At 46.2% G+C, this 27,607-nt stretch overlaps 2 protein-coding genes across 6 annotated transcripts in view; one reads left to right on the top strand and one right to left on the bottom strand.

Moving 5' to 3' along the window:
* Positions 1-211: 211 nt before the first annotated feature.
* On the bottom strand, positions 212-19,066 carry LOC130282757 (uncharacterized). Of its 2 annotated transcripts, XM_056531386.1 has the most exons (4): positions 18,718-19,066; positions 9,852-9,954; positions 4,641-5,615; positions 212-706 (listed from the first exon to the last, which is right to left on the bottom strand). In XM_056531386.1, the coding sequence occupies exon 3, from the start codon at positions 5,516-5,518 to the stop codon at positions 4,694-4,696; it is 825 nt and encodes a 274-aa protein (XP_056387361.1). In that variant the 5' UTR covers positions 5,519-5,615; positions 9,852-9,954; positions 18,718-19,066; the 3' UTR covers positions 212-706; positions 4,641-4,693. The 2 variants fall into 2 exon arrangements, with proteins under 2 accessions (XP_056387361.1, XP_056387362.1); XM_056531387.1 differs by lacking the exons at positions 9,852-9,954; positions 18,718-19,066 and having other exon boundaries at positions 4,641-6,129.
* Positions 19,067-26,935: 7,869 nt separating this feature from the next.
* ANXA11 (annexin A11) overlaps positions 26,936-27,607 on the top strand; it is a 54,794-nt gene continuing 54,122 nt past the window's right edge. For 3 of the 4 annotated variants that reach the window (XR_008846521.1, XM_056531381.1, XM_056531385.1), the window contains exon 1: positions 26,936-27,040. The gene's annotated coding sequence lies outside the window, so the exon portion shown is untranslated. Of the gene's footprint in view, positions 27,041-27,076; positions 27,256-27,607 lie in introns of those variants that run through there. The other variant, XM_056531383.1, reaches the window with a different exon arrangement.

The following is a 27,607-nucleotide window of genomic DNA, read 5'->3' on the forward strand; positions in this document are numbered from 1 at the left end:
GGGAGACTCTGGTGGGGTCCCATAGGTCACCCTTAAGTCACATGGTGACTGATACCTTCTGGGTTACACTCACATGACAACTCACATGACAACTGGTGATCACATGCTAACCTCTCTTAAAGTAATAACACTTTCTATATGCATTATAGAGTATAACACATGGCAAACAATGTGAACAAAGAAGTCGTCCAGCTCCCAAGATGCAATTAAAAGAAGTATTCTTTATTGATCCATCAGATAGGATTCACACACAGAAGCAGAAGTGTCTGACGCGTTTCACACGGAACGTGCTTAATCGTAGACTGGCTTCTCAACTTAACACACAGTTTAAAATACAGGTAAGAAGGGTCACATGACCCATTACATCATTGATCAGATACAAGGCATTGCACAAAACCTGGACAGTGGAGGAGTGAGCGATGGTCTCCATGTCTTAGTGGGTGGCTACCTGAGTCCAATATCCACAGCTTTCCATGTGCCTTCATATTCCAGTGCTCAGGTTATTAATAGCTTATAATGCGATAGCATTTTAAATTACCTCCTCAAGAATGTTTTTACTCTATATATAAGGCAATCGCTCCGGGAAATTTAGAATATATTGCACGGTTGTTTTGCTTTGAGTGTTGCTGAGGGTAACCACCTGAAGACTTCAGAGACGATCTCCACTTCTCCACTTTACAGAGTATGTTGATTCTTCCTGATTTATCTAGAAAATAGAGAGATTACAGCACTGTTAGAATACACATTATGAACAATGTTAAACAATGGGAACAGGGATATAAGGTAACATATACATTAATGTACTCTCTGAAAAAAAGAGAGATTTTTTTCCAAAATATATAAATAGTTTTATGTCCCATAGAGGCTACGAGCACCTAACTACTAAGTCTAGCTTCTTATTAAGTCCCTTTGGCTGTCTGGTTTCCAGCAAAAACATCCAATATGTTTCGCTATTGTACAGTTTACTTATGAGGTCTCCACCCCTAGGGCCTAACCGGACCTTCTCCATGCCTGAAACTTTCAAATGTCTGAGGTCCCCAGCATGGGTGTGCCTGAAATGCCTAGTCAGCATAGATACACCGACCGAATTATTACCTATGTCTGAAACATGCTTCCTAAACCTGGTTTTTAAGGAATTGGATGTGCATCCCACATATTGTACACAACATGCCACACAGGTAGCCACATACACCACATATTTAGAATTACAATTTATGTATTCTTTTATTTTGTGGGTGGCTCCCGTGTGGTATGAGGGGACATCTCTGGACACTACCATATAGCCACAGGTGAGGCATCTGTTGTGGCCACACTTCCAATTACCAGCTTCATGTAATCAAGTACGGTTTAGTGTAGGCGTACTTTGAAATAGACTGGGGGATATAGTGGATCCTATCGTTGGTCCTCTTTTAGACACTGCAGATATGCCTCCTGCAACAATTTCTCAAAAGATGTTATCTGTTTCAAGTATTGGTATGTATTTTATGATTTGTCTAATTTTATTGAATTGTACACTATATGGTGTAACAAAGAAAGGTTTTCTGCTCTTTTTTATGTTTGCCTTTTCTCTTTTAATTTTCCCTTTGTTGCTTGTGGTGACTGTATCTGCACTACTATTTACGTCTGTGTGTGGTATGGGTGGGTCCGTTAGTTGGTTAATCTGCCTTCTAGAGTACCTTAATAGGTCCTCCCTGTCTATAGAATCCACTTTGATCCTTGCTGTTTTTAGGACCGCTTCAGAATACCCCGTTTTTAAACCTGCACGTTAGATCTTCTGTTGCAATGTGCAGTGCAGTTGGATTGGTACAATTTCTTTTGATGCAGCACATCTCACCAAAGGGTATTGTCAGGATTCGGCAGGCTGGAGGTGGATTCTCTGTGTCAGAGAGGGATTGGCGTGGACCGTGCCTGCGGACCGGTTCTAAGTTGCTACTGGTTTTCACCAGAGCCCGCCGCAAAGCGGGATGGTCTTGCAGCGGCGGTAGCAACCAGGTCGTATCCACCGGCAACGGCTCAACCTCTCTGACTGCTGAGATAAGCGCGGTACAAGGGATTAGGCAAGAGCAAGGTCGGAAGTAGCAGAAGGTCAGGGCAGGCAGCAAGGATCGTAGTCAGGGGCAACGGCAAGAGGTCTGGAACACTGGTTTGGGATACACAAGGGACGCTTTCACTGGCACAATGGCAACAAGATCCGGCAAGGAAGTGAAGGGGAAGTGAGGTAATATAGGGAAGTGCACAGGTGAGCACACTAATTAAAACCATGCGCCAATCAGTGGCGCACTGGCCCTTTAAATCGCAGAGAGCCGGCACGCGCCCGCCCTAGGGAGCGGGGCCGCGCGCGCCGGGACAGCACAGACGGGGAACGAGTCTGGTAAGCGGGTCGGGATGCGCACCGCGAGCGGGCGCGTCCCGCATCGCGAATCGCATCCCGGCTAGGGACATTATCGCAGCGCTCTCGGTCAGCGGGTCTGACCGGGGCGCTGCGAACAAGAGAACGCTGTGAGCGCTCCGGGGAGGAGCGGGGACCCGGAGCGCTCGGCGTAACAGGTATATTGTTTGGCACATGTTTGGGATGGCATGATGTAGCCATCAGAACAGAATTGGTGGCCGTCTCTTTCCTATAAGAAAAGATGTCAATACCCTCTACATTACCAGAAACCCTAATGTCTAGGAAGTAACCTCTGTTCCTCCAAAATGATAAGTGAAGCCCAAATTCAGGTTGTTGTTAGTGATGTACTTTATAAAGTCCTGAAAACGGTTTTCAGTACTTTCCCATATGATCAGAAGATCGTCGATAAATCGACCGATCCACTTGATGTCCTCCTTAAAGGCCCCCTTGAGAAAGGTTACGAAACGGCGTTGGGGACGGTGGAGCAGCACACGAATGGGTGAGACATTAGCACTTCAAATCCTTTATATAGAGATTGTTGACAATACTATGCATTTTATTGCTATTATGTATGTCTAGCCAGGCACTTTCTTATTATAGAATGCCATATGCCTCCATGTTAGGTAGCAGTTTGCACTTTATGTTGAGGAGGGGTAGGTAAGGTATTCTCCATGCACAGGAGTGACATTTTACTTAGTTCATTTTGAGATTGTCAGTGCTCCCGAATATCTGTGGTGTGTTATGCTCCCTGTATAGTTGCTCGGCCTATGCTCTGAGGTCCTCCAATTTTTAGTATCCAGTTGGTTTATATTTAATACAATTATAATAAAAGTTACATTTTATTCAAGTGGCATTGTGTAAACTCTTTCCTTTTTTTTTTTCCCCCTCTGTTGTTATATTGTGATATGAGTTTTCCCCTTTCAATGAAGGATCATTATAGACACCATGTAGCTAAATATGGCCATTTATTATTTTAGGTGTCAATTTGGATTTCTTTTTTGGTTTTCCTTTAAGGGGTTGTCCGCATTAAAGATATACATTTGTTCCCAGTGGAACATGTATATATTGGCGAACGAGGGCGAATATTTGGCCCCCACCGATGCTCCCCAGGTCTGAAGGAACAACTCATCATCAAACATGAAAAAATTATGTTGCAAAAGAAAATCCGTGGCTATAATGAGGAATTCCTTCAGACCAGGGGAGTAGTCGCTGAATCTGTCCAAATGTATTGTCAAGGCTTCTAGACCCTTATCCCATGGAATTGAAGGATACAATCCTATAACATCACAAGTTACCCATGAATATGAGCTTTCCCATTTAATATTGCTGAGGGTATTGATGGTATGTTTTGTATCTTGTAGGAAGGTTGGTGTGATGGTGGTCAATAATTGTAGGTGATGGTCCACCCACTCCCCCAATCGCTCCACAAGGGATCCAATGCCAGCCACAATGGGCCTGAGGGGGGTGGAAAGATCCCCTTGTGGAGTTTAGGGAGTGAGTGGAACACTGGGATGACTGGATTGGTAACAAATAAAGATTCCTCCAGCTTTTTATCTATGGCCCCAAGTTCTACTCCCTCTTTTAGTACCTTCTTGAGGGCATCTTGGAAGGCTCTGGTGGGGTCTCCTTTCAATTTGCGGTATGTGTTCCCGTCTGCCAATATATCATTATTTAAGGTCTTGTATAATCCCGAGTCTAGGACTGTAATGTTGCCCCCTTTGTCTGAGTTACGCACCATTATGTATGGATTAGCCTCTAGTTCTTTCATGGCTAATTTTTCACTCCTGTTCAGGTTGCTGTAACCCCTAGTAACTAATACCTTGTTATGTAGTTCAATTAAATCTCTTTCCACCAACTCCTGGAATTTATCCAGGGCCTCCGAACGGGGAGGCCACAGGATAAAACCCAGGGTTGGAGGAATAGAGAGGGCGGATCGATGAATCATTGACACTAACATTTTCTGAATGCAAACTATTTAAATGTAGCATTACTGTTTGATCCGTAAAGTTGGTACAAATTGGTTCAACATGCCCTCTAGAGTTAGACAATGTATCCGAATTTTTGTCTGCATCAACACTTTCTAGTTCAAAAAAGTGTCGGTGCAGAGTAAGACTTCTAGCAGTTTGTTAACATCTAACAAAGTATTGAACAAATTAAAATTACATGTGGGGACAAAATTCAGTCCTTTGCTGAGGAGGTTAATTTGAGCCTGGGATAAGATACACGCAGACAGGTTTACAACCGGGCTCACCTGGGAGTTAGAAGAGACCTCAGGGGATAACGCTTGTTTCCTATGGCGACGGCCTACTCGTCTGGAGTTTTTCTTTTTGGTGCGGCCGGACGGTTTTTTGACATCGATGTCTCCTGAGGGGGGGCTTGTGAAGTTAGCACTGTTCTTGTAACGGGGTTCGATTCCAGTGGACACCCCTGTTCTTCTTCATGTGAAGTGTCGGCATCTGAGAAACTAACGCTTCTTGCTGCTTTAGAGCGAGGCTGGCGTCTGCGTCTGGACTTAGAGCGTGGTGTTTCTGTATCGTTACTCTTATTCCGGAACCAAGTGAATACCTGATCTTTATTATAATCATGGGTATCCCTCTGGAATTTATTTATCTTGATATCCATAATTTCGCTTTCTATGTTGTCCAGTTTCTCTAGTACCGCTTCTTCCAATCGTGGGGATTCTTGGTGAGTTTTAAATTCTGTCAGGCTAGTTTTCAGATTTTCCATTTCTTTTTGCAAATCCGCTAGCTCTGTTTCTTCTTCTTCCACGATATATTTCATGAGTTTAGCGGAGCAGTCCAGTAGAGCCCAATCCCATTTAGCAAGGAATGTTTGGGAATAGACTTTGACTGGTCTCTTTTTCAATCTCAGACCCCGGGGAACCATATTTTTATTCAAATATGTAGTTAAAGTCTTGTGGTCCCACCAGACCTTAGTCTCTTTAATCATCAGGTTTTCGACTTGCCTTGTAAGAGTGAGTAAGTCCATGGGAGTCACATTATGCACCGGTGCGACGGAGTTACCAAAAACGGATTGTGCTTTTGTGTCACTGCTTGGGCCGTATAGGTCTCTGTCATCTCTTGCTGCCGTGCTTGTGATCTCCTGTAGCTCCGTAAGCTGTGTCTCCATATCTGGGTTCAGAATGTAGCAACTTCTCTCAAGGTGGGGGCAGACACCACTGCGGGTGTAAAGTCTGTTTGTATAAGATACCGGTTCCGCTCACCACCTATTAGGGAACATGCATCAGCTGAGCACGGACGTGCCGGTCCCGCCATGGCAAACAATATATGCATAAGGGGACATGTGTAAGGGGCTCAGGGGACACTGTAAGGAGGCTGCCTGACAGGGCAGCAAGGGTACGGGGGCACAACTACCGTACTGGGCCACCACACTGTCCCATTCACTACAATGTAGTGAACATTTTCTGCGAACATCACTATGTCAAATACAGCCAGCTGAAGGCCAGCAGTGATAGGCAGAGCTGTTGAACATCCCCGCACCCTCAGCACTCTTCATTACATGCTTTTGAATTTTTCTAAGACCTGAAACTAAGCTCAATGGGTGGTAAGCTCAACATGCCGGCAATGGGCAGTATTGACTGTGGGGGTCAGGTTGCTTGCCCAATCTTCCTGCTCTCTGAACTGCAGGCAGTTACACTGCAGAGTAGACTGTGTATGTTGCCCAGAGAGTGCAGAGAGATGGGGCAAGCAGCCTATTGTCTGCAGTCAATAGCGCTTGCAATGCAGGGAGAGGGGGTGGGCTGTTCAAATATTTTATGATCTTTGTCAGGTGGTTGCCAATCCTCCCCCACTGTTTAGATGCACTACTGTGGTAGATGTAAACAATGACACTGGCTAACCCTCAACATTGATGTTAAAATTGAGACATTAGCTAGTATATCCTTAGAAGAAGGACATACCTGAGCCCGCACACCAACGCCAAGGTTTCTCAAGTGGCACGGGACCTAACACTAAACCTACCTGTGCGTGATAAGCAAAACCAGGGGCCAGTGGGCAATTACAGCAGCATTAGGTCCGACTCACAGCCTGCTCTCGAGTTACCTCCAGTGTGGCTGGGCAAACATACAATGGGAGGAGGGAGACAACCCATGCAAACAACCCCTAAGTAAGGCAAGCTATTGCACAGATGGTCAGGCATACCCAAATAGTCTTTCACCAATGGTAGGCCTCAGGGCCTTTGTTAAAGGGGTACTCCGGTGAAAAACTTTTTTTTTTTTTGCCAGAAAGTTAAACTGATTTGTAAATTACTTCTATTAAAAAATCTTAATCCTTCCTGTACTTATTAGCTGCTGAATACTACAGTGAAAATTATTTTCCGTTTGAAACACAGAGCTGTCTGCTGACATCATGAGCACAGTGCTCTCTGCTGACATCTCTGTCCATTTTAGGAACTGCCAACGTAAAAGGAAATCCCCATAGCAAACATATGCTGTTCTGGACAGTGCATAAAATGGACAGAGATGTCAGCAGAGAGCACTGTGTTCGTGATGTCAGCAGAAAGCTCTGTGTTTTAAAAAGAAAAGAATTTCCGCTGTATTATTCAGCAGCTAATAAGTACAGGAAGGATTAAGATTTTTTTAATAGAAGTAATTTAAAAATCTGTTTAACTTTCTGGCACCAGTTGATTTAAAAAAAAAAAAAAAAAGTTTTTCACTGGAGTACCCCTTTAATTCCCTGACTGCCATTGTTGCTTGAAAAGGAAAAAGATGTTCTGCAGCAGCGCTGCCCTTCTGAGATCAAGTATTGGATTCAGTCCGATATAGTAAAAAGTATTCACACTTATTGTGCATACATTTAAAACAGACAAGCGAGATGCGTTTTGGGGTTATGTTACCCCTTTCTCATTTGCAGGTAAAAAAGCTGTCTATATACACATGTGCAGGTTACAGTTAAATACTGAAAAAATAAAAAAACGGGTGCCAAAGGGAAGTGTCAGGGACCTCCCAGGGGGCGTGACATAAAAAGTATAAGAGGTCTTCTGTGAAGGTTATGTGTATAAAATAAGTTTATAAATAAACTGGTTAATAATATTGTTGGTGTGATGTTTAAAATGTGAATGTGAGCTTGTTTTCAGATTTAGTTTGCGCTTTTGGTTTGAAAAAACCGCAACCAATAGCAGGTCTCGGAGTCTTTGACATCATTCATTCTTTTTTTCTTTCTCCTGTGTAAGAGTCAGTGGAATTAGCCAGGGTTTTTTTTAACCGGATGGGAGCGTCATGGTTTTTTAGCCAATTAGAGGCGCTCTTGAGGAGTGTTGGCCAATCAGGAAAAAGCCGGCTCGGATACATTATCTCGGCGATGAAGATAGCGGCTTGGATGAAAGTGGCCAATCAGAAGATGTCGACTTCAATGCGTATAGACAATCGGAAGGAAGCCGGCAGGAGATCGTATAGTTTTGGATGCGATTCTGACCAATCGCAGCCTTGCCAGAGTTACGGCATTAGTTTCCTATATCCAAAAAAGAGCTATGCGGCCACTGGAGAGTGATGGTATACAGTATCCGTATTAATACGTAATAGGGTGGCGACCAATCGGATGTGGTATGGTGATAGGTTTCTGACCAATCAGCGAGATGCCGCTAGAACTGCGATGTTGAGGGTATTTTTGAAGTCAAGTTTTGGAGACATTTATGTTTACCATATTTACCACATAAATGTCTCCAAAACTTAACTTCAAAAATACCCTCAACATTGCGGTTCTAGCGGCATCTCGCTGATTGGTCAGCCCTATTACGTATTAATACGGATAATGTATACCATCACACTCCAGTGGCCACATAGCTCTTTTTTGGATATAGGAAACTAATGCCGTAACTCCGGCAAGGTTGCGATTGGTCAGAATCGCATCCAAAACTATACGTAGTAACTGTACGATCTCCTGCCGGCTTCCTTCCGATTGGCTATACGCATTGAAGCCAACATCTTCTGATCCAAGCCGCTATCTTCATCGCCGAGATGAATGTATCCGAGCCGGCTTTTTCCTGATTGGCCAACACTCCTCAAGAGCGCCTCTAATAGGCTAAAAAACCATGACACTCCCATCAGGTTAAAAAAAAACCCGGCTAAATCTGCCGACTCTTTACACAAGAGAAAGAAAAAAAGAATGAATGACATGAAAGACTTTGAGACCTGCTATTGGTCGCAGTTTTTTCAAACCAATAGCACAAACTAAATCTGAAAACAAGCTCCCATTCCTATATTAAACATCACACCAACAATATTATTAACCAGTTTATTTATAAACTTATTTTATACACATAACCTTCACAGAAGACCTCTTATACTTTTTATGTCACGCCCCCTGGGAGGTCCCTGACACTTTCCTTTGGCGCCCGTTTTTATTTTTTTCTTCAGCATTTAACTGTAACCTGCACATGAGTATATAGACAGCTTTTTTACCTGCAGTTAAGAAAGGGGTAACATAACCCCAAAACGCGTCTTGCTTGTCTGTTTTAAATGTATGCACAATAAATATGAATACTTTTTACTATATCGGACTGAATCCAATACTGGATCTCAGAAGGGCAGCGCCACTGCAGAACATCTTTTTCCTTTTCAAGCAACAATTCTCCTGCCGCTAACCACCGGAGGTGTTTGGCCAAGTATCTGCAGGCTGCAGCCCGAGATCTCCCGTCTGACCCCACATGGAGGTGTGATACAACTGTCCCAAGAGTTCCCCAGGTGAGCGCACATCACACGGGGGTTAAAGTGGGCAATTGCACCCACGGAATCATACGAGGCGCTGTCCTCTCCTTGTTTTCTCTCTCCTTCTTTTACCTGACTGCCATTGGGAACACATCAGCAACCTGTGTTGCAGCTTTCAATAGACTGACTGGAACTGGAGATGATAGTTTGAATATCAAGGAACTCAAGACAAGAAAATGGAATAAACAGGAACCAAATTTTGGACAGGGAAAACTCTATAGTCCTACTCTATAGGAAATTAAGAGCAAAATGGGACTTTGTGATAATTCTTTATATTTCTTTTCCGATATACAATGTGTAAAAATAATCAGCATTTTTTGCATTTGGTATTTTCTTTATGTTTACACTGTTCACCGTGCGGGATCATAAACATTATATTTTAACAGTTCCTGACAATACCAAATATGTTTATGTTTTTTCTTTTGTAAAATGGGGAATATTAAAATAAGAATGATTTTATTTTTTATTAGGGGAGAAGCCTATATATAATTTTAAAAACTTTTTTTTATTTTACACTTTTACATGGAATCTCTTGATTGCAGTCACTGTTCAATGCTATGCTACAGAGCTGTAGCTAACTCCTTTTGTGCCCGAGGCGAGAACAGTAGATGGCGCCTCCAACCCATTTTGGATCAAGGCACCCCTTGGAAATTATATTTTTGCGCGGCACTCCTACTGAATACATTTTCTTATATGTTAGCTATGTAGATTACAGTACTGCTATATGCAGCTACTCACAAATGACAACTTTTCTGATTGGAGTAGTTCTCATTCTTTTCTTCCCCATCTGGCCCAGGACATCATGATGATCACTTTCAGCCAAAACTCTTCAGCACAGAACCTGCAACACAAACACATTAGGCTCTGCACTTTTCCAGCATTATCCTCCTCTTTTCTCCAAAAATGCATCCAGTCTCTCTCATACAATTGCCACCAGCCCCCCTACAACACACAATGCTTCCAGCCTCACACAAATGCCTCCATCCCCACCTCACACAAACACACCATGCCTCCTGCCTTACCCAAATGCCTCAAGCCTTTCCCACACACAATGCCTGCAGTCTCACCCACACACAATGCCTCCAGTCTCACCCACACACAATGCCTGCAGCCTTTCTTTTACAGGTGTAGAGGAGAACAGGAGTGTATAGGTGTACAGGAGTGACACATGGGAGTACATGGGTGACAGGGTTATAGAAAGGTTACAGAGGGGTGTATATCGGAGACATGGGTGTAGAGGGTGACAGGGGGGGTCTACAGGGGTGACATAGGGGTAATGAGGGGTGACAGAGTGGTTTAGATGGGTGACAGAGGGGTGTACAGGGGTGACAGGAGTAATGAGAGGTTTAGACGGGTGACAGAGGGGTGTACAGGGGTGACAGAAGGGTGTAGAGGTGTGACAGTGTGTAACAAGGGATGTAGAGGTGTGCCAGAAGGGTAGGGGGTGAAGTTTCTGAAGCCAATGGCAGATCCAGAGTCTAGTCAGAATATTTTGCAGAAAATAAGGCGTTGCATACAGAACCCAGAGGATACTGAGTATGAGCATTGGTGATGCTAGGGTTGGTGTGACCTGGTGCGATAGAAAATGGTGTCACCCCATACCCCCCACCCCAAAGTAATTTCTTAGCCTGTTTTGAACTGTGGGTCACAGTGCCGCGCTGTGAGTGGGTCACAGGTGCACAGAAATTCAACACAATTTCTGTGTCATCTTTAACCAGCAGAGTGCACCCTAGTTAAGAATCACTGCCCAGTGTAATATGTGCCAGAGGAGTCCTATCAGACAGGAGAGAGCACAGAGGAGTACTATCAGACAGAAGAGAGCATAGAGGAGTCCTATCAGACAGAAGAGAAGACAGAGGAGTACTATCAGACAGGAGAGCACAGAGGAGTACTATCAGACAGGAGGGAGCATAAAAGAGTGCTATCAGACAGGAAAGAGCACAGAGGAGTACTATAAGAGAGGAGAGAAGATGGAAGAGTACTATCAGACAGGAGAGAGCATAGAGGAGTCCTATCAGACAGGAGAGAAGACAGGGGAGTACTATCAGACAGGAGCATAAAAGAGTGCTATGACACAGGGGAGAGCACAGAGGAGTGCTATCAGACAGGAGAGGGCACAGAGGAATACTATCAGACAGAAGGGAACATAGAGGAGTCCTTTCAGACAGGAGAGAACACATTGGAGTACTATAACACAGGAGAGAGTACAGAGGAGTACTATCAAACAGGAGATAGCACAGAGGAGTCCTATCAGACAGGAGAGAACACGGGAGTACTATCAGACAGGAGGGAGCATAAAAGAGTGCTATCAGACAGGAGAGACAGAGGAGTTCTATCAAGCAGGAGAGAGCAGAGAGGAGTTATTTCAGACAGGAGAGAGCACAGAGGAAAGCTATTAGACAGGAGAGAGCACAGAGGAGTGCTATCAGACAGAAGAGAAGACAGAGGAGCACTATCAAACAGGAGAGAGCACAGAGGAGTACTATCAGACAGGAGAGAAAACAGAGGAGACCTATCAGACAGGAGAGACAGAGGAGTTCTATCAGACAGGAAAGAGCACAGAGGAGTACTATAAGAGAGGAGAGAAGACGGAGGAGTACTATCAGACAGGAGAGAGCGGTAGAGGAGTCCTATCAAACAGGAGAGAAAATGGGAGTATTATGAGACAGGAGGGAGCATAAAAGAGTGCCATCACACAGGAGAGAGAACAGAGGAGTACTATCAAGCAGGAGAGAGCACAGAGGAGTGCTATCAGACAGGAGATAGAAGAGATGAGTACTATCAGACAGGAGAGAGCACAGAGGAGTACTATCAGACAGGAGAGAGCACAGAGGAATACTATCAGACAGAAGAGAGCATATAGGAGTCCTATCAGACAGGAGAGAACACAGCGGAATACTATAAGACCGGAGAGAGTACAGAGGAGTACTATCAAACAGAAGAGAGCACAGAGGAGTCCTATCAGACAGGAGAGAGCACAGAGGAGTACTATCAGACAGCAGAGAGCACAGAGGAGTCCTATCAGACAGGAGAGAACACAGGGGAGTACTATCAGACAGGAGGGAGCATAAAAGAGTGCTATCAGCCAGGAGAGAGCACAGAGGAGTACTATCAAGCAGGAGAGAGCAGAGAGGAGTGCTATCAGACAGGAGAGAACACAGAGGAGTCCTATCAGACAGGAGGGAGCATAAAAGAGTGCTATCAGACAGGAGAGAGCACAGAGGAGTACTATAAGGGAGGAGAGAAGACGGAAGAGTACTATCAGACAGGAGAGAGCATAGAGGAGTCCTATCAGACAGGAGAGAAGACAGGGGAGTACTATCAGACAGGAGCATAAAAGAGTGCTATCACACAGGAGAGAGCACAGAGGAGTGCTATCAGACAGGAGATAGAACAGAGGAGTACTATCACACAGGAGAGAGCACAGAGGAGTACTATCAGACAGAAGAGAGCATAGAGGAGTCCTATCAGACAGGAGAGAACACAGGGGAGAACTACAAAACCGGAGAGAGTACAGAGGAGTACTATCAAACAGGAGAGAGCACAGAGGAGTCCTATCAGACAGGAGAGAGCACAGAGGAGTCCTATCAGACAGGAGAGAGCACAGAGGAGTGCTATCAGACAGGAGAGAGCACAGAGGAGTTCTCTCAGACAGGAGAGAACACAGGGGAGTACTATCAGACAGGAGGGAGCATAAAAGAGTGCTATCAGACAAGAGAGAGCACAGAAGAGTACTATCAAGCAGGAGAGAGCAGAGAGGAGTTGTTTCAGACAGGAGAGAGCACAGAGGAGTGCTATCAGAGAGCACAGAGGAGTGCTATCAGACAGGAGAGAGCACAGAGGAGTACTATCAGACAGGAGAGAGCACTGATGAATACTATCAGACAGGAGAGAAGACGGAGGAGTACTATCAGACAGGAGAGAGCATAGAGTAGTACTATCAGACAGGAGAGAGCACAGATGAATACTATCAGAGAGTAGAGAGTACAGGTGAGTGCTATCAGACAGGAGAGAGCACAGAGGAGTACTATTAAACAAGAGAGAGCACAGAGGAGTACTATCAGACAGGAGAGAGCACAGAGGAGTACTGTCAAACAAGAGAGAGCACAGAGGAGTACTATCAGACAGGAGAGAGCACAGAGGAGTGGTATCAGACAGGAGAGAGCACAGAGGAGTACTATCAGACAGGAGAGAACACAGAGGAGTACTATCAGACAGGAGAGAACACAGAGGAGTACTATCAGACAGGAGAGAACACAGAGGAGTACTATCAGACAGAAGAGAGCACAGAGGAGTACTATCAGACAGAAGAGAACACAGGGGAGTACTATCAGACAGGAGAGAGTACAGATGAGTACTATCAAAGAGGAGAGAGCACAGATGAGTGCTATCAGACAGGAGAGAGCACAGAGGAGACATATCGAACAAAAGAGAGAACAGGGGAGTACTATCAGACAGGAGAGAGCACAGAGGAGACATATCCAACAAAAGATAGAACAGAGGAGTGCTATCAGACAGGAGAGAGCACAGAGGAGTACTATCAAACAAGAGAGAGCACAGAGGAGTACTATCAGACAGGAGAGAGCACAGAGGAGTTCTATCAAGCAGGAGAGAGCAGAGAGGAGTTATTTCAGACAGGAGAGAGCACAGAGGAGTGCTGTCAGACAGGAGAGAGCACAGAGGAAAGCTATCAGAGAGGAGAGAGCACAGAGGAGTGCTATCAGACAGAAGAGAAGACAGAGGAGCACTATCAGACAGGAGAGAGCACAGAGGAGTACTATCAGACAGGAGAGAAAACAGAGGAGACCTATCAGACAGGATAGACAGAGGAGTCCTATCAGACAGGAAAGAGCACAGAGGAGACATATCCAACAAAAGAGAGAACAGAGGAGTACTATCAGACAGGAGAGAGCACAGAGGAGACATATCCAACAAAAGATAGAACAGAGGAGTGCTATCAGACAGGAGAGAGCACAGAGGAGTACTATCAAACAAGAGAGAGCACAGAGGAGTACTATCAGACAGGAGAGAGCACAGAGGAGTACTATAAAACAAGAGAGAGCACAGAGGAGTACTATCAGACAGGAGAGAGCACAGAGGAGTACTATCAAACAAGAGAGGGCACAGAGGAGTACTATCAGACAGGAGAGAGAACAGAGGAGTACTATCAGACAGGAGAGAGCACAGAGGAGTACTATTAGACAGGAGAGAGCACAGAGGAGTGGTATCAGACAGGAGAGAGCACAGAGGAGTACTATCAGACAGGAGAGAACACGGGAGTACTATCAGACAGGAGGGAGCATAAAAGAGTGCTATCACACAGGAGAGAGCACAGAGGAGTACTATAAAGCAGGAGAGAGCACAGAGGAGTGCTATCAGACAGGAGATAGAACAGATGAGTACTATCAGACAGGAGAGAGCACAGAGGAGTACTATCAGACAGGAGAGAGCACAGAGGAATACTATCAGACAGAAGAGAGCATAGAGGAGTCCTATCAGACAGGAGAGAACACAGGGGAGAACTACAAGACCGGAGGGGGTACAGAGGAGTACTATCAAACAAGAGAGAGCACAGACGAGTCCTATCAGTCAGCAGAAAGCACAGAGGAGTACTATCAGACAGGAGAGAGCACAGAGGAGTGTTATCAGACAGGAGAGAGCACAGAGGAGTGTTATCAAACAGGAGAGAACACAGGGGAGTACTATCAGACAGGAGGGAGCATAAAAGAGTGCTATCAGACAAGAGAGAGCACAGAAGAGTACTATCAAGCAGGAGAGAGCAGAGAGGAGTTGTTTCAGACAGGAGAGAGCACAGAGGAGTGCTATCAGAGAGCACAGAGGAGTGCTATCAGACAGGAGAGAGCACAGAGGAGTTCTATCAGACAGAAGAGAAAACAGAGGAGTCCTATCAGACAGGAGAGAGCACAGAGGAGTCCTATCAGACAGGAGAGAGCACAGAGGAGTACTATCAGACAGGAGAGAGCACAGAGGAGTACTATCAGACAGGAGAGAGCACAGAGGACTACTATCAGACAGGAGAGAAGACGGAGGAGTACTATCAGACAGGAGAGAGCATAGAGAAGTACTATCAGACAGGAGAGAGATCAGATGAATACTATCAGACAGGAGAGAGTACAGGTGAGTGCTATCAGACAGGAGAGAGCACAGAGGAGTACTATTAAACAAGCGAGAGCACAGAGGAGTACTATCAGACAGGAGAGAGCACAGAGGGGTACTATCAAAAAAGAGAGAGCACAGAGGAGTACTGAGGAGTACTATCAGACAGGAGAGAGCACGGAGGAGTACTATCAGACAGGAGAGAGCACAGAGGAGTGGTATCAGACAGGAGAGAGCACAGAGGAGTACTATCAGACAGGAGAGAGCACAGAGGAGTACTATCAGACAGGAGAGAGCACAGAGGAGTACTATCAGACAGGAGAGAGCACAGAGGAGTACTATCAGACAGGAGAGAGCACAGAGGAGTACTATCAGACAGGAGAGAGCACAGAGGAGTACTATCAGACAGGAGAGAGCACAGAGGAGTACTATCAAACAAGAGAGAGCACAGAGGAGTACTGAGGAGTACTATCAGACAGGAGAGAGCACAGAGGAGTACTATCAGACAGGAGAGAGCACAGAGGAGTGGTATCAGACAGGAGAGAGCACAGAGGAGTACTATCAGACAGGAGGGAGCATAAAAGAGTGCTATCACACAGGAGAGAGCACAGTTGAGTACTATCAAGCAGGAGAGGGCACAGAGGAGTGCTATCAGACAGGAGATAGAAGAGATGAGTACTATCAGAACGGAGAGAGCACAGAGGAGTACTATCAGACAGGAGAGAGCACAAAGGAATACTATCAGACAGAAGAGAGCATAGAGGAGTCCTATCAGACAGGAGAGAGCACAGAGGAGTACTATCAGACAGGAGAGAGCACAGAGAAGGACTATCAGACAGGAGAGAGCACAGAGGAGTACTATCAAACAAGAGAGAGCACAGAGGAGTACTATCAGACAGGAGAGAGCACATAGGAGTACTATCAAACAAGCGAGAGCACAGAGGAGTACTATCAGACAGGAGAGAGAACAGAGGAGTGCTATCACACAGGAGAGAGCACAGAGGAGTACTATCAAGCAGGAGAGGGCACAGAGGAGTGCTATCAGACAGGAGATAGAAGAGATGAGTACTATCAGAACGGAGAGAGCACAGAGGAGTACTATCAGACAGGAGAGAGCACAAAGGAATACTATCAGACAGAAGAGAGCATAGAGGAGTCCTATCAGACAGGAGAGAACACAGTGGAATACTATAAGACCGGAGAGAGTACCGAGGAGTACTATCAAACAGGAGAGAACACAGAGGAGTCCTATCAGACAGGAGAGAGCACAGAGGAGTACTATCAGACAGGAGAGAGCACATAGGAGTACTATCAAACAAGCGAGAGCACAGAGGAGTACTATCAGACAGGAGAGAGAACAGAGGAGTGCTATCACACAGGAGAGAGCACAGAGGAGTACTATCAAGCAGGAGAGGGCACAGAGGAGTGCTATCAGACAGGAGATAGAAGAGATGAGTACTATCAGAACGGAGAGAGCACAGAGGAGTACTATCAGACAGGAGAGAGCACAAAGGAATACTATCAGACAGAAGAGAGCATAGAGGAGTCCTATCAGACAGGAGAGAACACAGTGGAATACTATAAGACCGGAGAGAGTACCGAGGAGTACTATCAAACAGGAGAGAACACAGAGGAGTCCTATCAGACAGGAGAGAGCACAGAGGAGTACTATCAGACAGCAGAGAGCACAGAGGAGTCCTATCAGACAGGAGAGAACACAGGGGAGTACTATTAGACAGGAGAGAGCACAGAGGAGTACTATCAGACAGGAGAGAGCACAGAGGAGTACTATCAGACAGGAGAGAACACAGGGGAGTACTATCAGACAGGAGAGAACACAGGGGAGTACTATCAGACAGGAGAGAGTACAGATGAGTACTATCAGAATGGAGAGAGCACAGAGGAGTACTATCAGACAGGAGAGAGCACAGAGGAATACTATCAGACAGAAGAGAGCATAGAGGAGTCCTATCAGACAGGAGAGAACACAGGGGAGAACTAAAAGACCGGAGAGAGTACAGAGGAGTACTATCAAACAGGAGAGAGCACAGAGGAGTCCTATCAGACAGCAAAGAACACAGGGGAGTACTATTAGACAGGAGAGAGCACAGAGGAGTACTATCAGACAGGAGAGAGCACAGAGGAGTACTATCAGACAGGAGAGAACACAGGGGAGTACTATCAGACAGGAGAGAACACAGGGGAGTACTATCAGACAGGAGAGAGTACAGATGAGTACTATCAGAATGGAGAGAGCACAGAGGAGTACTATCAGACAGGAGAGAGCACAGAGGAATACTATCAGACAGAAGAGAGCATAGAGGAGTCCTATCATACAGGAGAGAACACAGGGGAGAACTAAAAGACCGGAGAGAGTACAGAGGAGTACTATCAAACAGGAGAGAGCACAGAGGAGTCCTATCAGACAGCAGAGAGCACAGAGGAGTACTATCAGACAGGAGAGAGCACAGAGGAGTGCTATCAGACAGGAGAGAGCACAGAGGAGTGCTATCAGACAGGAGAGAGCACAGAGGAGTTCTCTCAGACAGGAGAGAACACAGGGGAGTACTATCAGACAGGAGGGAGCATAAAAGAGTGCTATCAGACAAGAGAGAGCACAGAAGAGTACTATCAAGCAGGAGAGAGCAGAGAGGAGTTGTTTCAGACAGGAGAGAGCACAGAGGAGTGCTATCAGACAGGAGAGAGCATAGAGGAGTACTATCAGACAGGAGAGAGCACATAGGAGTACTATCAAACAAGAGAAAGCACAGAGGAGTACTATCAGACAGGAGAGAGCACAGAGGAGTACTATCAGACAGGAGAGAGCACAGAGGAGTACTATCAGACAGGAGAGAGCACAGAGGAGTACTATCAGACAGGAGAGAGCACAGAGAAGGACTATCAGACAGGAGAGAGCACAGAGGAGTACTATCAAACAAGAGAGAGCACAGAGGAGTACTATCAGACAGGAGAGAGCACATAGGAGTACTATCAAACAAGCGAGAGCACAGAGGAGTACTATCAGACAGGAGAGAGAACAGAGGAGTACTATCAGACAGGAGAGAGCACAGAGGAGTACTATCAGACAGGAGAGAGCACAGAGGAGTGGTATCAGACAGGAGAGAGCACAGAGGAGTGGTATCAGACAGGAGAGAGCACAGAGGAGTACTATCAGACAGGAGAGAGCACAGAGGAGTGGTATCAGACAGGAGAGAGCACAGAGGAGTACTATCAGACAGGAGAGAGCACAGAGGAGTACTATCAGACAGGAGAGAGCACAGAGGAGTGCTAGCCTACCCTTACTTACTGGAATTTGGCCATGATTTCTATTAAAAGGAAATAAAATTTTCTTATGAAGTATATCAGAAATGTTTTGCCAAGATGTACAACATATAAAAATGTTTGGTATCTGACAGTGCCCATTTAAAGTTAAGTACTCTTTAACCCCTTAACCCCTTACGCCCTGACAGCCTGGTAGTTAAAGCACCTTGTGCAAACCTCTGGGGGTTCCTCCCATGTCGGCGATCGCCGCAAATTTTTGGCGATTCTGGGCTAATCAGGTCTGTGGTGACCCGATCACTGGAAAATAGAAAATAGAGACAGCTCTGACCATAGTTAAGGATAGGAGTGAGGTGGCAGGGGTGCCACCTCCTCCTATCCCCTGCCATAGGTCGGTCAGGAGTCACAGACCATTGGCAGTTGGGGGCGGGGGGGTTAAAGTTGAAATCCCCACCCCTGGATGTCTGGGCAGAGCGGGGGGAAGGCAGCAGCGGGTGCCAAAGCACTTCTAGATGGCGAGGGACCTGCGATTGCGGCGGGACCAGCGGCAGGCAGTGGCGGGATCATCGGCAGTAAGGGGGCGGCTGCGGAGGCAGCAGTGAAGATCAGTGGTAAGTGAGCTTCACTGTTGCCTTCTAGGAGTTGCCAAACCATAACTCCCAGCATGCCCAGACAGCCGAAGGCTGTCTGGGCATGCTGAGAGTTGTAGTTTGGAAACATCTGGAGGTCCACAGTTTGGAGACCACTGTGCAGTGGTGTCCAAATTGTAGCCCTTCCAGATGTTGCAAAACTACAACTCCAAGCATGCCCAGACAGTCCAAGCATGCTGAGAGTTGCAGAACTACAACTCCAAATATGCTTGGACAGTCTGCGCATGCTTGGAGTTGAAGTTTTTCAACATCTGGAGGGCTACAGTTTGGACATCACTACACAGTGGTCTCCAAACTGTTCTCTTTCAGATGTTGCATAACTACAACACCTAACATGTCCTTTGACTGTCTGAGCATGCTGGGAGTTGTAGTTTTGCAACAGCTGGAGGGACACTGGTTGGGAAAAACTCAGTTAAGTAACAAACTCTGTGTTTTGCAACCAGTGTGTCTCCAGCTGTTGCATAACTACAAGTCCCAGTATGCCCTTCAGCTGTCACGGCATGCTGAGAATTGTAGTTTTCGCAACAGTTGAAAGCACACTGGTTGCGAAACACAGAATTTGTTACCTAACTCAGTGTTTCTTCAGCTGTTGCAAACTACAACTCCCAGCATGCACTGATATACCATACATGCATGATGAGAGTTGTAGTTTTACAACAGCTGGATGCACACTGGTTGCGAAACACTGAGTTAAGTAACAAACTCTCAGTGTTTTGCAACCAGTGTTCCTCCAGCTGTTGCATAACTACAAGGCCCAGCATGCACAGACAGCCAAAGGGCATGTTAGGAGTTGTAGTTTTGCAACAGCTGGAGGTCCCCCCCCCCCCCCCCCCCCCCGCCCATTCACATGGGCGGGGGGTTTACAGCGATTTGAGTTTGAGATGCAGCAAACCCCGCTGCATCCCCCACCCCTGTGAATGTACCCTGAACATTCACATGGGGGGGGGGATGCCTCCAGCTGTTGCAAAACAACTTCCAGTATTGCCGGACAGCCATTGACTGTCCAGGCACGCTGGGAGTTTTGCAACAGCTGGAAGCATCCTGTTTGGGAAACACTGCTGTAGGGTATCAAGTCCATCAACTTCAACCTATAACCCTAATGAGTCCCTACTGAGTTGATCCAGAGGAAGGCAAAAAAAAACTCATACTGGAGGTAAAAATTCCTTCCCGAATCCAGAATAAATTCCTGGATCAACTTTCTGTCCCTATAAATCTAGTATGCATAACCAGCGATGTTATTAATCTCTAAACAAATATTGGCTCTGGTATCGGAGGCACGTGTAATTCTTGCGTCCAGGTCCTTCCCTATGCAAATCCCTATTTTAGGCCTCAAATGCGCATGGCGCTCTCTCACTTCGGAGCCCAAGTATTTCAAGGCAACAGTTTAGGGCCACATCCCATTGTCCCTCCTTCCCTTCTGAGCCCTTCAGTGCATCCACAGAGCACTTAAAGTTCACATATGAGGTATTTCCTTACTCAAGAGAAATTGGGTTACACATTTTGGGGGGGCATTTGGAAAATTGCTGCTGAACTTTGAAGCCCTCTGATGTCTTCCAAAAGTAAAAACATGTCAACTTTATGATGCCAACATAAAGCAGACATATGGTATATGTGAATCAATATATAATTTATTTGTTATGTCTATTTTTCTTACAAGCAGAGAGCTTCAAAGTTAGAAAAATGCAAAATTTTTACATTTTTCATGAAATTTGGGAATTTTTACCACTATGTTAAAGTAGAATATGTCACAAAAAACAATCTCGGAATCAAATTCATAAGTAAAAGCATCCCAGAGTTATTAATGCTTAAAGTCAGGATGAACAGAAAAAAGTGGGGAATCTGTAGAGCACTACTGCTAGCACGGAAGGAACTCAGGACACCACAGTTGCACAGGACAATTTATTGGAATAAAAGATTTTGGACAACGCATTTCGGCACTGGCACACGCCTTCCTCAGGTCCACAAACAAATAGATGTGTCCTGAAGTATTTGCTGTGCATTGGTGGCATGTCACCAATGCACAGCAAATACTTCTGTCACGTATGGGCAGGGAAGGAGTGCACACTAATCTCGCCCGCTCCCCTATCCCTGCCTACTTACGTACCTGCCCTAAACGACAGGTCCGTAATCACAAAGACAGTCCCTTCCTGTATACGTGAGGGCCGTAATAGTCAAAATAATAAACTACAATGACACTAACTAGGTCCGGGAACAGTGGGATAACAGACTAACTAAATACGACTACACACTCACACAATAGTCCAGAGTCAAACTAACCGTGTCAAAGCCAGGAGAAGTCAAATTACCAAGTCGCTAATACCAGAGAGCAGTCGAGATGAAAGCCAAAAGTCAAAGATTCCGGGTATACAGGAGAAACAAGGAATACACACTAGCTACTGGAGCAAAAAGACTCTTTCACAGGCGCTGACTGAGAGCCAACTGCCAGGTTAAATAGGCAACTCACAGGTGCTCTCAAGCGGTCAACTGACCAGCTAGACAGCTAGGTGTAACCTGGCAACAAAAGCAAACAAAGGACCTGTCAGGGCCTTTTAACCCTATAGGTTCTGACAACTTCAGGACGCATCTATTTAATTGTTTGTGGACCTGAGGAAGGTCCGTGCCGGCGCCAAAATGCGTTATCTAAAATCTTTTATTCCAATAAATCGTCCTGTGCAACTGTGGCGTCCTGAGTTCCTTCCTTCTACAGATTCCCCACTTTTTTCTGTTCATCCAGTCTCCACATTGGGGATACGCATAGGGGAGATCGAGCTGCAAACTGCACATATCTACTCCACCCCATACCTATCACAGTGTTGTGCTTGCTCTTATGCACAATTCCAACAGGTCAGGGTGCTTTCACACTATAAAAATGCACCCGTTATAAAAAGAGGGGAAATCGGCATTTATACAGCCGGTACAAAATCACTAACGGCTATTAGAAAATCCCTTTATAGTCTGTGGGATTTTTCTAATAGCCGTTTTAACCCGTTATCGCCTGTGATTAATAACGGCCGTTATTTTGTGACGGGCGAATGAATGGGAGAAATAGTGCATGCACTAATTCTTCCATTACTATTGCCTGTCACAAAATAATGGCCGTTATTAATAACAGGCGATAACGGGTTAAAACGGCCATTAGACTATAATGGGATTTTCTAATAGCTGTTAGTGATTTTGTACCGGCCGTATAAATGCTGATTTCCCCTCTTTTTATAACGGGCGTTCATAACGGGTGCATTTTTATAGTGTGAAAGCGCCCTCAGTATGACACTACAGGTGAGGTGGTGGATCCTTGTCCACTCGTTACTGCAACACCACACGAGAGAGCACCCCGTTTTTAATTCCTACCTGCTTAAAGTGACAGTGGTCAGATGTGCAAAAAATGCTTTGTTCCTTAAAGGGGTACTCCGGTGCTTACACATCTTATCCCCTTTCCAAAGGATAGGGGATAAGATTCCTGATCGCGGGAGTCCCGCTGCTGGGGACCCCCGTGATCTTGCACGCGGCACCCCGTTTGTAATCAGTCCCCGGAGCGTGTTCACTCCGGGTCTGATTACCGGCGACCACAGGGCCGACGGCGTGTGACGTCACGCCTCTGCCCCCGTGTGACGTCACCCTCCGCCCCTCAATGCAAGCCTACGGGAGCTATCACGTTCCCTCCCATAGACTTGCATTGAGGGGCGGAGCGTGAGGTCACACAGGAGCGGAGGCGTGACGTCACACGCTGCCGGCCCCGTGATCGACAGTAATCAGACCCGGAGCGAACACGCTCCGGGGACTGATTACAAACAGGGTGCCGTGTGCAAGATCATGGGGGTCCCCAGCGGGGGGACTCCCGCGATCAGGCATCTTATCCCCTATCCTTTGGATAGGGAATAAGATGTCTAAGCACCGGAGAACCCCTTTAACACCTTAAGGACCATGGACATGTATACACGTCCAGGCTGAATGCACGTTCAGCCATTAGGACGTGTATACTCGTCCATGGCTCTCATGGGTGCTGCCCAGTGCACCCACGAGATCGCAGCAGGGACTCGGCTGTAACACACAGCCGGGACCCTGCCGAAATGCCGGGACTGAAGTAAACTTCAGTCCCGGCATTTTAACCCTTACAGCCTCGGTCGGAAGTGACTGCGGGCTGTAAGTGTTATGACAGAGGGAGGGGGCTCCCTGTGTAATCCCCGGCGGGCGGGGACCTGCGTTACTGCCGGGACAGAAGAAAACTTCGGTCCCAGCAGTTTAATCCTTACAGCCGCGGGCGGAAGCGACCGCGAGCTGTAAGGAGTTTTGACAGAGGGAGGGGGCTCCCTCTGTCTCTCTCCTGTAGCACCCCGCAACTATCGCAGGGTGCTGCTGCTTACCTGGGCAGCCGGGGGTCTTTACTAGGACCCCCAGGTCTGCCCCGGTTATTGCCTGACAGGACGTGCCTGAGGCACGTCCTGATATGCTGCCTGCTAGTGTAAAACTGTCAGACAGCATATAACTGCAATGCTTTGGAATACTAAGTATTCCAAAGCATTAAAAAAAAGTGTAAAAAAATATAAAATAAATAAAAGTGTAAAAAAGAAAGTGTAAAGACAATAAATGTAAAAAAAAAGTGTAAAAAGTGTAAAAAAAAATGTAAAAGTGTAAAAAAAATACATTTATTAAATAAATATAATCAAAAATAAAAATGCATAATGTAAAGGATCACACGGCGTACATCCGCAGCATATTACATGCTGCAGATGCCCGCCAGAAGTCACGATAATCAGCTCCCTGCTGCGACTAGGTAGCTTTGTGTTTCCACTCATAGCGGCGGATTTCCCGTCGGCAGTCATGAGCGGACACACTGAGCTACCCAGCCGCAGCAGTGATCTCGCCCCTTGTGACTGCTGCCGGGGGCATCCGCAGTGTGAAATAAGCCGCGGATGTGCTCTGTGCCCCTACACTGCGTCCCGTTCATACCGCGTTTGTGCATTGTTAGAGGTATCCGTCAGCATTACGTCAAAAAGAGTGATGCTGACGTATACTGTAGCAGCTCTATTTATTTCTGAATAAGACTGCTGCAATATACATTGACATCCCAGAAATGCAGTATGAATGGGGACTATTCATATAATGATGCCCTGAAAGCCAAAGGGGGCTCCTCTCCTTCTTGGTCCTACCAGGCGGTCAGGCAACAAAATATGGCCTAAGTAGGGGTACTGCCCAGCCCAGGACGAACAGGGTGATAAAATATGGGGCGTATTTCCTCCATTTCAAAGCGAAAATGATGTCCCACAAATAAAGAATTTGTGGGAAAAAAAGTTAATTGCTATTTTTTCCACTGACTTTGAAATAATTCTAGCCACACAATAAGGGCTCAATGTACTCACTTTTGCCCTAGGTGAATACTTTAGGGGGCGTAGTTTCGAAAATGGGGTCACTTCTGGGGGTGCGTATTGTTCTGACAGCTAGAATGCTTTGCAAGATGAAGTGCGGCCTATAATATGTATAATGATATCCTGAAAGCCAAATGGTGCTCCTCTCCTTTTGGGTCCCATCATGTGGCCATGCAACCAAATATGGTCTAAGCAGGGGTATTACCGAACACGGGACAAACAGCGTAATAAAATATGGGGCACATTTTTAACTTTTCAGATGCAATGTACAAAAAATATGTCCCACAAATGATGCAATTGTGAAAAAAAAAAGAAAATTTAAATTTTTCCACTGATTTTGTAACCATTCCAGCCACACAAAAAGGACTCAATGTACTCCCTTTTTGTCTAGATGAATACTTTAGGGGGTGTAGTTTCCAAAATGGGGTCACTTGTGGGGTTCTGTATGGTTCTGGCAGCTAAAACCCTTTGCAGGCATGAAGTGTGGCCTATAATCCATTCGGCCTAAAATGATGCCCTGAAAGCCAAATGGTGCTCCTCTCCTTCTGGCTCCTACCACGCGGCCAAGGAACCAAATATGGCCTAAGTGGGGATACTTCCAAACACGTGCCGAGCAGCTTAATAAAATATAGGGTGCATTTCTTTCAATATCAGAAGTGATGTACAAACAATATGTCGCACAAATGATGCATTAGTGAAAAAATGCAAATTTCGAATTTTTAACACTGACTTTGTAATAATTCCTGTCAAAAAACTATGGTGTTAAAATACTCATTGTACCCCCTAGCGAATACCTTGAGGAGTCTAGTTTTTAAAATGGGGTCATTTGGGGGGTGTTCATATGTTCTACCACCTTCAAATTTCTGCAAACCTTGCAAAGCACATAAAAAAAAAAGATGTACTTTTCAAATTTTCAAAATTTCAAGTTAAATTGTTGTAACTAATTTAAAATGCAAATTAATAACAAAACAAATGCTGTCAAAATAAAGTAGACATCTGAAAGTATAAGTTTCATAAACTATTTGGTCAGTAAGTATAAATATATGCAACCTATTAGTGTTAAAATAGCAAAAAAAAATTTTGCATTGTAAAAAAAAAACTACAAATGATATCGGCTTACTTTTACTATGTACATGAAGGACAACTTGTGACAAAAAAACAATGTCAGAATTATCGTGATTGGCAAAACTTTACCAGAGTTATTCTCTAATAAAACAGACATCCCCGATTTGAAAAAACAGGCCTGGTCTTTCAGGGGCGTACAGGTTTATTTGTATTGGTCCTTAAGGGGTTAAGGTGAAAATGGGCTTGGTCCTTAAGTCAATGGGACCATTCATGAAAACCTTCTGTACTGTAGTGGAGGGCTGCTCTGTATGTGGGAGGCCATCACTGTATGTGGGAGCCCAGCTTGGTATGTGGGGGACCTTGCACTGTATATTGGGGCCCAGCTCGGTATGTAGGGGCCCAGCACTGTATATTGGGGCCCAGCTCGGTATGTGGGGGCCCAGCACTGTATATTGGGGCCCATCTCGGTATGTTGGGGTCCAGCTCGGTATGCGGGGGCCCAGCACTGTATATTGGGGCCCATCTCAGTATGTTGGGGTCCAGTTTGGTATGCAGGGGCCCAGCACTGTATATTGGGGCCCAGCTCGGTATGTGGGGGGTCCAGCTCAGTATGTGGGGGCCCAGCACTGTATATTGGGGCCCATCTCGGTATGTTGGGGTCCAACTCGGTATGTGGGGGCCCAGCACTGTATATTGGTGCTCATCTCGGTATGTTGGGGTCCAGCTCAGTATGTGGGGGCCCAGCACTGTATATTGGGGCTCATCTCGGTATGTTGGGGTCCAGCTCAGTATGTGGGGGCCCAGCACTGTATATTGGGGCTCATCTCGGTATGTTGGGGTCCAGCTCGGTATGTGGGGGCCCAGCACTGTATATTGGGGCTCATCTCGGTATGTTGGGGTCCAGCTCGGTATGCGGGGGCCCAGCACTGTATATTGGGGCTCATCTCGGTATGTTGGGGTCCAGCTCGGTATGCGGGGGCCCAGCACTGTATATTGGGGCTCATCTCGGTATGTTGGGGTCCAGCTCAGTATGTGGGGGCCCAGCACTGTATATTGGGGCCCATCTCGGTATGTGGGGGCCCAGCACTGTATATTGGGGCTCATCTTGGTATGTGGGGGGTTCAGCACTGCATTTTGGGGCCAAGCTCGGCATATTGGGACTCAGCTCGGTAGGTGGGGGCCCAGCACTGTCTGTGGGCCCCTAGGAGACATATAAGCAGGCTATAGACAGGTGACACACATGCACCCCCATGACATAGGTGAAACTCCACAGTCGCAGCCTCGTCAGTGTTTCCATGGGCGGCAGGATCCTGACATGTATGTCCTGTACACACGGGGCGGGATCCCTGTCTCCTCCTCCGAGACGTTTCCTTCTGCACAGAGGAGTAGTCGCAGGACAGAGCCGGAGGAAGCGCCCAGAGACTCGGCCGCTGCTCGCACAGTTTCCCTGCAGGTAGGTGCCATGCCCGGGGCTCGCCCTGTGCTCTGCCCGTTCTCACACACATGGGCACTGGCGTTACTGCTGCCTGTCCTGGTCACCCCCGCAGTGCCCTGGCATGTCCCGTGTAGTGTGCCAGGCTCTTCCCGCTACCCAGCCCTATGGAGACCCTTATCACTAGGCTCCTCGTTCTTCAGGCTGGTGTTAGTATGGCAGTATCGTGACCTCAGGTAACACTTCTGGGCAATGGATGACAGGCAGATATAAAGTGTGATTGAATGCCATTGTAGTATGATCTGGACCCCCTTAGGACCCTTAATAGCTGACACATAAAAAGTGAAGTGCCCCCCGCTCCTGGCTTAGGCCTTGGTGCACCCTATGGGGGAGATTTATGAAAATCTATCCAGAGGAAAAGTTGCTGAGTTGCCCATAGCAACCAATCAGATCACTTCTTTCATTTTTCAGAGGCCCTTTCAAAAATGAAAGAAGAGATCTGATTGGTTGCTATGGGCAACTCATCAACTTCTCCTCTGGACAGGGTTTGACAAATATCCCCCTATATCTGTACTGGACCCCCACCCT

This window comes from Hyla sarda, chromosome 7 (genome assembly GCF_029499605.1).
Source record: "Hyla sarda isolate aHylSar1 chromosome 7, aHylSar1.hap1, whole genome shotgun sequence".
Taxonomy (NCBI): Eukaryota; Metazoa; Chordata; class Amphibia; order Anura; family Hylidae; genus Hyla; species Hyla sarda.

Coding starts and splice junctions, on each gene's coding strand:
- LOC130282757 (XM_056531386.1), bottom strand. CDS start 5,518: ATGGAGACACAGCTTACGGAGCTACAGGAGATCACAAGCACGGCAGCA.